This window comes from Muntiacus reevesi, chromosome 22 (genome assembly GCF_963930625.1).
Source record: "Muntiacus reevesi chromosome 22, mMunRee1.1, whole genome shotgun sequence".
Classification (NCBI taxonomy): domain Eukaryota; kingdom Metazoa; phylum Chordata; class Mammalia; order Artiodactyla; family Cervidae; genus Muntiacus; species Muntiacus reevesi.
The window spans coordinates 37,779,681-37,792,992 of NC_089270.1; the positions used below are offsets into that span (position 1 = coordinate 37,779,681).

Genomic DNA, 13,312 nt, shown 5'->3' on the forward strand with positions numbered 1-13,312 from the left:
CAAAAATTTAAAAGAAAGGGTCTAACGTAAATTACTGAGACAACATTAAGTGTCACAGAAAAATATAATTAAAAGTCTTACCATGAATTATCGGTGCGAAGAGCATCATGAAGACTAGTAGCTGTGATGGCCACATGGTCGTGAGCTCGGCAGTGAGGGTGCCTCAGGAGTGAGTGTTCTAAACTTAAAATAAGTGTCTTTCTGATTCTTTTTCTGTATCCCAAGATGGATGATTAAAAACAAAACAGCTCAAAAAGAAATATTCTTCAAAACAGAAACACCAATACCCAATTCAGAATCCTGCAAACAAGAAAAAAAAAAAAGTTATCAAATATAGGTTTTACCATTTCCCGGAAAGTTTCCTTGTTGACAAGAACATCTTTATACCTCCTCCTTTCTTCAATGTAATGAATACACACATCATATAAAAAAATAAGTAAGTAACCTAAAATACATTATTAACTTATGTGTTACCACAGTGTTTATTTCCCAACCCCCAAACTTACTGAAACAAGTAATTCAGACTCACTGGACAAATTAATATAAATAAATTACACTCAGTATAATAATTAATTTCTATAGTTCATCAATAGGTTTAAATACATTTGGTGTTTACTCACAGTAAATATATCCACAAATATAATTTTTACTAATAATAGAAAAGTTAAAAAAAATCATTCATTATGATTACTATATGTGTAAACAAAACAGCTAAATGTATGAGTCTTGCTTTCATTCCAGACTCTGAGAATAATTCAGAAATTATTCTACATTTAAACCATATTACTTTTCTAACTATTTTTGTAATTAAATTTGTGAAGATTATAATTTATATTAATTAATTATGCTCAATCATAATCAATTCATTTAGCAGAAGTTTACTGAGTGTCCACTAAATTACAAAGTACTGTGCTAAGAAAATAGGGCAAAATATTGAATGAAACACGCAACCTATCTTCCCCTATCTTCCAGGATCCTACAACTCAAAATAAGGAATTTTGCTTAAAAGTGTTAAATACATATAGAAGACACTAGCTCTTCTCTAAATTTTTGGTAGAATTCAGCTGTGAAGCTATCTGGTCCTGGGCTTTTGTTTGCTGGAAGATTTCTGATTACAATTTCGATTTCCTTGCTTGTGATGGCTCTGTTAAGATCTTCTATTTCTTCCTGGTTCAGTTTTGGAAAGTTATACTTTTCTAAGAATTTGTCCATTTCATCCAAGTTGTCCATTTTATCGGCATAGAGCTGCTGATAGTAGTCTCTTATGATCCTTTGTATTTCAGAGTTGTCTGTTGTGATCTCTCCATTTTCATTTCTAATTTTGTTAATTTGGTTCTTCTCCCTTTGTTTCTTAATGAGTCTTGCTAATGGTTTGTCAATTTTGTTTATTTTTTCAAAAAACCAGCTTTTAGCTTTGTTGCTTTTTGCTATGGTCTCTTTAGTTTCTTTTGCATTTATTTCTGCCCTAATTTTTAGGATTTCTTTCCTTCTGCTAACCCTGGCGTTCTTCATTTCTTCCTTCTCTAATTGCTTTAGGTGTAGAGTTAGGTTATTTATATGGCTTTTTTCTTGTTTCTAGATGTAAGCCTGTAATGCTATGAACCTTCCCCTTAGCACTGCTTTTACAGTGTCCCATAGGTTTTGGGTTGTTGTGTTTTCATTTTCATTTATTTCTATACATATTTTGATTTCCTTTTTTATTTCTTTTATGATTTGTTGGTTATTCAGAAGCATGTTATTTAGCCTCCATATGTTGGAATTTTTAACAATTTTTTTTTCCTGTAATTGGGATCTAATCTTACTGCACTATGGTCAGAGAAGATGACTGGAATGATTTCAATTTTTTTGAATTTTCCAAGACCAGATTTATGGCCCAGGATGTGATCTATTCTGGAGAAGGTTCCGTGTGCACTTGAGAAAAAGGTGAAGCTGATTGTTTTGGGGTGAAATGTCCTATAGATATCAATTAGGTCTAGCTGGTCCATTGTGTCATTTAAGGTTTGTGTTTCCTTGTTAATTTTCTGTTTAGTTGATCTATCCATAGTTGTGAGTGGGGTATTAAAGTCTCCCACTCTTATTGTGTTACTATTAATTTCTTCTTTCATACTCGTTAGCATTTTCCGTACACATTGAGGTGCTCCTATGTTGGGTGCATATATATTTACAATTGTTATATCTTCTTCTTGGATTGATCCTTTAATCATTATGTAGTGTCCTTCTTTGTCTCTTTTCACAGCCTTTATTTGAAAGTCTATTTTATCTGATATGAGTATTGCGACTCCTGCTTTCTTTTGGTCTCCGTTTGCGTGAAATATTTTTTCCAGCCCTTCAATTTTAGTCTGTATGTGTCTCGTGTTTTGAGGTGGGTCTCTTGTGGACAGCATATATAGGGGTCTTGTTTTTGTATCCATTCAGCCAATCTTTGTCTTTTGGTTGGGGCATTCAACCCATTTACATTTAAGGTAATTATTGATAGGTGTGGACCCGTTGCCATTTACTTTGTTGTTTTGGGTTCAAGTTTATACAACCTTTCTGCATTTCCTGTCTAGAGAAGATCCTTTAGCATTTGTTGAAGAGCTGGTTTGGTGGTGTTGAATTCTCTCAGCTTTTGCTTGTCTGTAAAGCTTTTGAATTATCCTTCATATCTGAATGAGATCCTTGCTGGGTACAGTAATCTAGGTTGTAGGTTATTCTCTTTCATTACTTTCAGTATGTCCTGCCATTCCCTTCTGGCCTGGAGGGTTTCTATTGATAGATCAGCTGTTATCCTTATGGGAATCCCTTTGTGTGTTATTTGTTGTTTCTCCCTTGCTGCTTTTAGTATTTGTTCTTTGTGTTTGATCTTTGTTAATTTGATTAATATGTGTCTTGGGGTGTTTCGCCTTGCGTTTATCCTGTTTGGGACTCTCTGGGTTTCTTGGACTTGGGTGGCTATTTCCTTCCCCATTTTAGGGAAGTTTTCAGCTATTATCTCCTCGAGTATTTTCTCATGGCCTTTCTTTTTGTCTTCTTCTTCTGGGACTCCTATGATTCGAATGTTGGGATGTTTCACATTGCCCCAGAGGTCCCTGAGGTTGTCCTCATTTCTTTTGATCCTTTTTTCTTTTTTCCTCTCTGCTTCATTTATTTCCACCATTTTATCTTCTACCTCACTTATCCTATCTTCTGTCTCTGTTATTCTACTCTTGGTTCCCTCCAGAGTGTTTTTGATCTCATTCATTGCATTATTCATTTTTAATTGACTCTTTTTTATTTCTTCTAGGTCTTTATTAAACATTTCTTCCATCTTTTCAATCTTTGTCTCCAGGCTATTTATCTGTAACTCCATTTTGTTTTCAAGATTTTGGATCATTTTTATTATCATTATTCTAAATTCTTTTTCAGGTAGATTCCCTATCTCCTCCTCTTTTGTTTGACTTGGTGGGCATTTTTCATGTTCCTTTACCTGTTGGGTATTTCTTTGCCTCTTTATCTTGTTTAGATTGCTGTGTCTGGAGTGGACTTTCTGTATTCTGGAGATGACCTCACTTTTGAAGATGTTGTTTTTCACAGTGAGCATCTTTAAAACTGATCAATCAAGTGCTAACTGTGTCTTCCTTTTCTTTCCTCTCTCTTTCCCTCTATTCAGGCAACTATTGACAGTATATATTTCACTTTTGTGAAATAGTGTGAAATATATCTCACATTTTGAGTATAAATCTAATTTTTTTTTTCTGGAAAGAAATATTCAAAGTAGAGATAGTTTACTGAGGATTATAACCTTCATTCTATCAAAACACATTGGAAAATATTTCTGAAGTCCTTGCATTCATTATAAGGCAAAATTACACAGATTTATCTGAATTTCTGGCACTACTGTTCACAGTATGTAGTTAAGAGCACGGGTTCTGAAGCAAAACCATCTAATTTGAATTATTAGCTCTACTAGTAGGCTTCCCTGGTGGCTAAGACAGTAAAGAATCTGCCTGCAATTCAGGAGACCCAGGTTCAGTCCTTGGGTTGGGATGATCCCCTAGAGAAGGGAATGGCAACCCACTCCAGTATTCTTGCCTGGAGAATTCCATGGACAGCAGAGCCTGGCAGGCTAGAGTTCATAGGGTTGTAAAGAGTCGGACATGACTGAGCAACTAACATACACACAACTCTACTAATACTAAGACATTGGATAAGTCATTCAAGCATTCAGTTCCTTGGTTTCCTGTCTGTTAATGGCGGGGAAGCAATATTACTAAATTCATATGGTTACATGAACATTAAATAGGTTAAAATTTGTCATATATTATATGCAATACATAAAAATATGTATTGTTCAGAATAATAAGTATGAAAGTGTTATATATCTTAGCAATTCTTATACATCTCATGAATTTTCAATTTTATCCTACTTATACTTTTTATTGTGGTTGTGTAAGAAGCAAGATCATTTGAAAATTCAAGCAAAAATATTTACTGAATCACTATCATACAGATAGGCTTGGAATAAACCAAATCTGGATACAACAAATATAATAATTTTCTTTCTAAACTTACAGACATGATAGAAAAACTAAGCTCATAATAAACATTCTCACAACATTATACTTTTGCAAACAGAGAAAGCACTGACAAGAAAAAATGAGGTTGAGATAAGTAATGTGAAAAGAATTTCTGTGCAACATTTTGCTTGTTTTAATTCTCAACACTTTGACTTGTAAAAAAAAATTTAGAACTTATATTTAATTGTGTCACAAGTATATAACTTTCTGAAAATAAATTTGAAAGTAGGTACTAATTTAAAATACCCTTCTTTTACATGCATGTGATTATAGATACTTAAATAAGGATACATAAATTGACTGACACGTCAACAAGTAAACAATCCCCCCGCAACATTCAATTACTTTTTCTTCCCCTCTACAACTGTAGCATCAAGAGACATGCATGTGTACACAGACAAATACACACAAACACGTGCATACACACATATATGTAGAAGATAAATATACACAGTACTATTTTAATAGCAACTCATCTAGGTGAGTTATTTATTCATTATTTAACAAATATATACCAAATATCTACCATGGTGGATACTACTGAGAATGCAACTAATGTAGAAAAATTGTTCCCACAACTTCTCCTGTAATAGGAACATCATAATAAATGAAGTCTCAATATAAAGAAAAGAACTAATATTTTTAGTTCTTATCGCATGACTACTTTTATAGGTATTACACAATTATATGATCAAATTATCCAAACAGATCTATCATGCAGATAATATTATCTCATGTCTACTAAGAAGGAAAATCAGACATGTTACTGAGAATTTCAAACTGAATGTCTGCCTCCAACATTGGTGTTCTTTCTTCTATGGTAGAAATAAACAAGATATATGGGGCTTCCCTTGTAGCTCAGTTGGTAAAGAATCTGCCTGCAGTGCAGGAAACCCGGGTTCAATCCCTGGGTTGGGAAGATCCCCTGGAGAAGGAAATGGCAACCCATTCCAGTATCCTTGCCTGGAAAATCTCATGGACAAGAGGAGCCTGGTGGGCTGCAGTCCATGGGGTCCCAAAGAGTCGGGCACGACTGAGCGATTAACTTACTTACTTTTGAGCATTATCAGGGGTGTTACTTGTGAAAAGGGATAGACAAAATATAGCAAGTTTTCAAGTAAAGACTTAGGCTTTGCTTAAACATGTTACCCAATTGTGCTGAGTAGAGAACAAAGGGACAGCATGGATATATGAAGTAGGTCTGGATGGACAAAGAGAAAGAAGATAGACATGCTTAAAAAGGAAACCCTTTGAAGGAATCAAAAAATTATTTCCATAGTGAAATATGAGTATCACAAATATGAAGTAAATTAAGTCTAGTTTTAGTGAAAACCAGCAGTTTATTTCATGTATGTTCAACTTGATGAAGGAACAGGAGAAAATTATAGAAAGTATAAGAAAGTGATTATCTATAATAATGACTTATTTTAGGATATCATGGCAGGGCATAAAACCATGTCTACTAAGATTACTTTGAACTTGATTTATGCATAAACATTTGTTTTCAAGATTATAGTGCATCCATGTACTGTTTACTACATAAACACCTGTGTGTAAACAGAGGTAAGGAAAGGAATTTAGATGAATGGAAGCTATTATTTGAGGACAGTGACATGTTTTCACACTCTAGCCTCACCATCCATGGACCTTTCATTCACAGTCCCACAATAATATGCTAATTTGGAGGTACAAATAATAAAATTGAAATTTTAGTAGATAATGTTCCAGACCAGAGTGTTAATAATCTACAGAAAAATAAGCCATTATGCTTTCAATATTAACATTAAAAAAAAGAAAACTTTTTGGAATGATTTTTTTTTTTTCCAATTACATGTTGTTATTAGCCAAACCAGTCACTTTTCATATAAAGTGGATTTTTGCTCAAATCATTTCGGAAACACAGCTCTTCAAGAACACATAAAGAAGAAAAACCAAGAAAAGACATAAGACTCATTAAATCACATTTGAACAAAATGATTGCTCAAAAAAATTTACTAATAATCAAAAGAATTTGACAAGTCAAGTTCAACATATATTTCCAACTCTAAAGAATTTCTTTTAAACTTTTCCATGTACAAAGCTCTATGTTAATACTGTGGGTCAAATAAGGAGAATGTGGCTAAAAGTCTAAAATATCACCATTTTAAAACAACTTTCAGTAAAATATGGATGCCAGAAGGTATACTCACCAATAATTTAAAGTGCTGTGCAAAATGTGATATGTGTTAAGTGAGATATTCTAGAAACATGTGCACACACACACACAATTTGCCAGATTGTCTTTTGAAAGAAACAGCAAAGGACTTAAAAACATGCTGACTGAACATTCTGGTGCCAGGCAAGTTTAAAAAGCTCTCTGAATTTCAGTTTCTTCAACTGCATAAGAGAAAAATATACACCTGTATTTTGTTGAGAAGATTAGCAATACCATAAATTTCTGGGGCTTCCCACTGGTAAAGAACCCACAGGCAAATGCAGGAGACCGGAGACGCAGGTTCAATCCCTGGGTTGGGAAGATCCCCTGGAGAAGGGTAGGACAACCCACTCCTGCATTCTTACATGGAGAATCCCCATGGACAGAGAAGTCTGGGAGGCTATGGTCAATAGTGTCCACAGAGTCAGTTTAAAGCAACTTAACGCACACATTGCATGATGCAGAGATGCCACGTCATCATGCGTGTCTACCAGGACTTGTCTGTCGTTCACCAATTCCTTTGCTTCCTTAATTTCTTCAAAACTGAGGAACAGACCATATGCTTGACTCTCACACCTCTCACTTACATATTTAGGAAAATTATACACAGTCTCCTTGAGAGAGATGCACACTGTCCTTAAGAAAGCTATGGATGAATAAAAGATACTAAAACAATGTAAGATTTTATTTTTTAAAAAGAACTTTCAGTATGTTCTTCTTGTTTGAAATACACTGTGTTACTTAGGATATTAATTTCCAGTAATAAAACATATTGAAGTCACTCAGTCGTGTCCGGCTCTTCGCGACCCCATGGACTGCATGGTCTACCAGGCTCCTCTGTCCATGGGATTTTCCAGGCAAGAGTACTAGAGTGGATTGCCATTTTCCTTCTCCAGGGGATCCAATCCAGGGATCAAACCCAGGTCTCCCACATTGTAGACAGATGCTTTACTGTCTGAGCCACCATTAAATTACTTTAAAAATTAAGTTGCTTTAAAAATTACTACTGAAAGATAGTTTCTAGCTTATATCGAAGATTATCAGAAGACAGCAGACAGTTTTGCCTGTTATGGTAAGAAAAATCTGGAGTGAGTGAAAGTCGCTCAGTCATGAAGGACTCTTTGCAACCCCATGGAGCCCATCAAGTTCCTCTGTTCATGGAATTCTCCAGGCAAGAATAATGGAGTGGGTTGCCATTTCCGTCTCCAGGGGATCTTCCCAACCCAGGGATCAAACCTGGGTCTCCTGCAATGCAGGCAGATTCTATACTGTCTGAGCCGCCAGAGAAGCTCTCAAAATCTTGGAAGGAATATATTTATCTTGATTAGGATATCTGTCCTCCAACAAAACTATATAGCTTTACTACACTTACAATATTAGAAAGGAAAAATTGAGGCTGATGAAAGTGTTCTAATTTATATCATTAATATTTAAGATTATAATTAGGAAACTGTGATTTGACTCATGTTCAACTAAACATTAAAAAAAATTCACAATACGGAAAACATTCTACAAAGACTTATATAAGTAAACTCTTTCCTCATAAACAACATGGAAAATTCCTTATTTGTTCAGATTAAAATTTAATAAAATTCCTTGTTTAATTCAGATTAAATTTAATTCATATCTAGCACAATTATATGCTAAAACTATTTTTTTTTTGTTACCGCTGAAATAAAAGTTCTTCTGAACTTGGGACATTGATTTACTTTGAGGAAACTGGTACCTTAAATTCTGATGGCATAATTTTTTCTCAATTTAAGTTTTTCATATATCCTTCTCAAATCATATTTGAAAGTTTATATTTGCTTTCTTTCTACACTCTAAATAAATATTAGTATTAGCCTGTAAATGCCATTCATCTTGGAATTGTTGCTTCTACTTTAGCTATTCTTAACCACGTATCTATAAAATAACCTAACCTCAATCTTTTCCAAATTAAATTGCATGTCATTATTGTACTTTTTCCCTCATAAAAACCTACCGAAGGCACTATAATATCTTCTTTATAATATTTGTATATCCTCCCACCAGATAAATATTCGCTTATTGCAAATTCTGCTAACGACAAATTGTATTATATATCTACTTTACAAATTTATATTAATCCACATTTCATTTTATATATTTACATGTTTTGCCATTTAAGTATTTTTAGAGCTTGATTTTTTTTACATGTTTGGCACATGTCGAATGTTTAAAATGCCTTGTGGCACTGTTTTAATAACTGGTACATAGTGCTATAACACCATTCCTAATAATAAAACAACAGTTTCCCATTCAGCAACATTTCCTCATTCCAAATAGCTAAACTGTAGCTATTTTCTCAAAAAAAAAAAAACAAAAACTCTACTCTAGAAATGTTTATAAATATTTTTTAATGTAATGTATATTCTTCCAGGGTTATTAGACAGATTTTGAAATCTGAATGATTTGCAATTACTTTCATTAACAAATATGAACTTCTTAGCAATATAAAACTGACATATGGTAACTTAATGAAAGTGATACATTTTGAAAAAAAGTTTATCCATATTAACCAAAAAGGATCAAGTGTTTCTGAGAAATATTCATTTAACAAGGCTGGAAAATATATTTCAAATACAGTATTTAATTATGCATATATGCTTAGATAAGGAGTTTAAATGCTAATTATTCAAATTATTCAAATTCAAATTATTCAAATAATTCAAATTGAATTATTCAAATTCAATATGCCATTTAATATGGCAATATTTCCATGATTTATTAATATTACACAATCATAAGCACATACAGGTCAGTGCTCCATAATCCATGTCCTATAAAACAGGTGGTATCTATTCTCACAAACATGTCTTTCCAACATGGTTCTACATGGAAGACTCATTCTGCTGTGAATGGATGCTCCAAGTTATAATTAACTCTTAAGGAAAAGAAGTAGAGCAGTAAAAAGAAAAATTAGATGACCATTACACAATTTCCTTCCATCACCATCTTATAAAATGTTTAAATGTCTGGTGTCAATGATCACTGGGGAGAAGCAAAATAAGTTTTAAAGTTCAGACTGAGTAAAATACATTATTTTTTAAATGTTAGCTATAATTTACAATGTCTAAAACTTATAAAAAGTACTTTTTCTTTAAAGTTTTCTTGCTGCTTGCCAAGAGAATTATTATATATAACTTCTCAAATGAGAGTGTATTTGAGTAGACTACAGAATTTTTAAGTTTGCAAGGATACTTGTGCTAGAGCATGAGTAGATAAAATTTGACTAAACAGTGGTTGGAGAAGGATTATTCTAGGTTATGAGTTGTTATGAAGAAAGTTAAGAGCAGATAAAAAACAGCATACTATAGAACTCTAACTATTGAGTAAGTAAGGAGCAAGGGAACATCATATAGAGAAGCATTTGAGTAGAAGAGAACAGGTTGTGAAAGCTATACAAATAATTTGAATTCAATTTACTTAGTTTCCAACTATGAATTTTGAAATTTTATATTTTTTATTTTAAAACCACAATTTGCATACATAAAAATCACTGCAAACATTTTCTTTCAAAACTGAGGGTATATATTTACAGTGAAAGTATTAGTCAATTCATGGAATTCTCCAGGCAAGAATATTGTAGTGAGTGGGTAGCCCTTCCTTTCTCCAAGGTATCTTTCTGACGGAGGGAGGGATCAAAACTAGATCTCCTGAATTGCAGGCAGTTTCTTTACCTCCTGAGTTACCAAGAAAGCCTCAAGAATACTGGAGTGGGTAACCATTCCCTTCTCCAGGGGATCGTTCCAACCCAGGGATTGAACCTGGGTCTCTAACATTGCAGGCAGATTATTTATCATCTGAGCAACCAGGAAAGTCAAATGTTTATACAAAATATATTTTAAAAAATTTTAAATCTTCTAAATTACTCTTAAACACTTGAGCATTTTGCTCTGAAAGTAATTTTATGTGAATCATCTTTGGTTTGATATAAAGAGGCGGAGTCAGGATATTAAATGAAATAGAAGTATTAAGTGAACCATCAAATTAACAAACTAACTAGTATTTAGATAGCACCTAACATGACACCACACAAAAATACAAGAGACTTTGCATTTTCATAATATGATACATTTGTCAGGGTCCTAAACTTGCATAACATCTCTAAGAGCTGTTATGCAATCTGAGATCAAAAACTGATTTCAGAAAATTACCACACTTTCACATACAATAGCAGTGGTGTGCACTTGGAAGTGTATTACTACCAAATAACAGGCTACGTGTTTAACTCTGCTACTTATCTCAGATGTATATTTTATAACACATTGAAGATAAATACAACCTGGAAGAAATTTCACATACACTAGGTATATGTTTGCTTTGACCTAGAACCAGATGCGACCATATCTTTTTTAGTCCCTTGCTGCTGCTGGTAAGCCGCTTCAGTCTTGTCCGACTCTGTGATCCCATAGACATCAGCCCACCAGGCTCCCCCATCCCTGGGATTCTCCAGGCAAGAACACTGGAGTGGGTTGCCATTTCCTTCTCCATCTTAGCCCCTTATTTCTGCACATTTAAAAAAAAAAAACTTCCTATCATCAAGTATAAAACAGAGCCGTCAGATTCAGCAGGAAGAGAAGGCATAATACAAGCTTTGGAGTGAGAAAGTTTTAAAGTTCTCTTTCTTCAATCTGTGAGTTGTATGACCACAGGCAGATGACTTAATCTTTCTTTACTCTAATGTTCACTTCTAAAATTAATACTTATTCCACCAGATGGTTAGAAGGCTTAAATAAAAGTTATACACTTACATGACCTATAAAGATACCTGGCAAGAGCAGGCATTCAATATGTGAGAAAAATCCTTGTTTTCATTTAATGAAGGGTTTTATATTCAAAAGTAGGATTATAAATGGTAAATGAGATTACATTTGGTGGTGACTGGGACAGAAGAATATTCAATAGGAATGGATGATTGGCTGTGTGAGAACTGGGATAGAATCAGAAAGTATAATATAAACACAACACTTTTAGAAGATTAAATTGGTCCTGGCATACTGAGAAAAAAATGAAGAGGAAAGAAAATTTAGGCTAGTGGTATTAGTAACAATACGAACCAGAGTTTGTACTCTGGGAGTTCACAGTGACCTCCAAGTGTAGAACTGTGATTTAAAGTATAGGTTACTTGGAGAAAGTCAAGACAATGATTTCCCATACTACAGAATATCAAAGTTATATATTTTGTAAGGGTGGAAAGAAAAAGAATAAATCAGGATGAAAAATAAAAAATAGAAGATAGTTAAGAATATACAGAAAAAAAAAAAATTAGAGTTAGAATAGTCCAAAAGTAAAACTACATGTCCACTAGAACTTTCCTGAAGTCTTTATTCTTTCCTCATTCCTTCCCTACTATGGTCCCACAGATTCTAAAGTGATGAGAAAAAAGACCCATTTGTATTCAATTAATTTTTTTTTATTTACCCACCACACTTTTCAAGCAATGAAATGCTAAATCTCTACCCACTGTCTGAAACACTAACAAAGTATTTTTTACTGCTTAAGTAAAACACATATTGCCTTATAATTATATTTCAAACATAATTTGATGTTATGTAAGGAAACAGGTAATCCTGAAAGGTAACTTTTATAAGAAAGTCCTCTAGAGTAAAAGTCCCATCTAATTGTCTTTCAGATAATGTTATGATCTAACAAGTGTCTATTAATGTTTAGGAACAAATTTGGATTTAATGAACACTGCTATTTTTAGCTTTAGGGCAGCATATCATTTAGCCATGAAATAGATTGATGTTTTACTAAGGATCATTTCCTTGCAACGTGTCCTTGAGTTAACCTTTTCCCTGAGATTCCACAAAGCATCTGGTATTTTCCAATAGGCTTTGGATAAGATATTTGCCTCCATTGATATGTTCAATAGGAAATAAAATCAGTGAGTTTGAAATCAACCTAAGTATAAATAAGAGCATTAATTCAACCAGTTTGAGAAACAATGCTGCTTGAAATGAGATAAGTAAAACTTAAAACTGGATCTCACACTTTTTCCATGTATATGATTTGTAAAATAGATACTCTGGTCTTTACAAATGAAAACTTTTGTCATCAGTAAAATCTCAAACTTTTATCATCAATATTAGCTGTGAAAAATAAGCCTGATGAACACAGCCATTATTTAAAAGGATATTCAAAAAATCAACAACTGTTTCATAATATGTCATTTATGATAATATTCAAGGACTGATTTCTATTTCCAAGGAAAGTAGAAATTAACAAAGTCAAGCAAGCTACATTTAATACATGCAGATTCATCAGGTTTCTATTTCAAAGTAAGTAATTCCACTTCTGACAGGAGAAGGTGAATCTATTCCAAAATCTAGAGCATGAGGCAAAATAAAAGTCCTCCTCACAATAACAGTGAACATTTACTGATTCCTTACTATCAAGCACTGTTGTAACACCCTTAATTTATTTTCAAAATAAACATTAATATTAATTCTGTAACAACTCCAAGGAAAGGAGCTATTATTATTCCTAACTGGCAAGTGAGGAAATTGCAAGACCAAGAAGTTAGAGTTTGTTGAGGTCACAAAGCTAAAAATAAAAT

The 13,312-nt window shown here is 33.3% G+C and overlaps 1 protein-coding gene across 5 annotated transcripts in view; it reads right to left on the reverse strand.

The window, feature by feature from the left end:
• ADGRL3 (adhesion G protein-coupled receptor L3) overlaps positions 1-13,312 on the reverse strand; it is a 938,528-nt gene that overhangs the window by 590,767 nt on the left and 334,449 nt on the right. For all 5 annotated transcript variants that reach the window (XM_065913896.1, XM_065913892.1, XM_065913894.1 and 2 more), the window contains exon 3: positions 82-300. In XM_065913896.1, coding sequence (XP_065769968.1) covers positions 82-136 — 55 coding nt within the window. In that variant the 5' untranslated portion in view covers positions 137-300. The remainder of the gene's footprint in view (positions 1-81; positions 301-13,312) is intronic.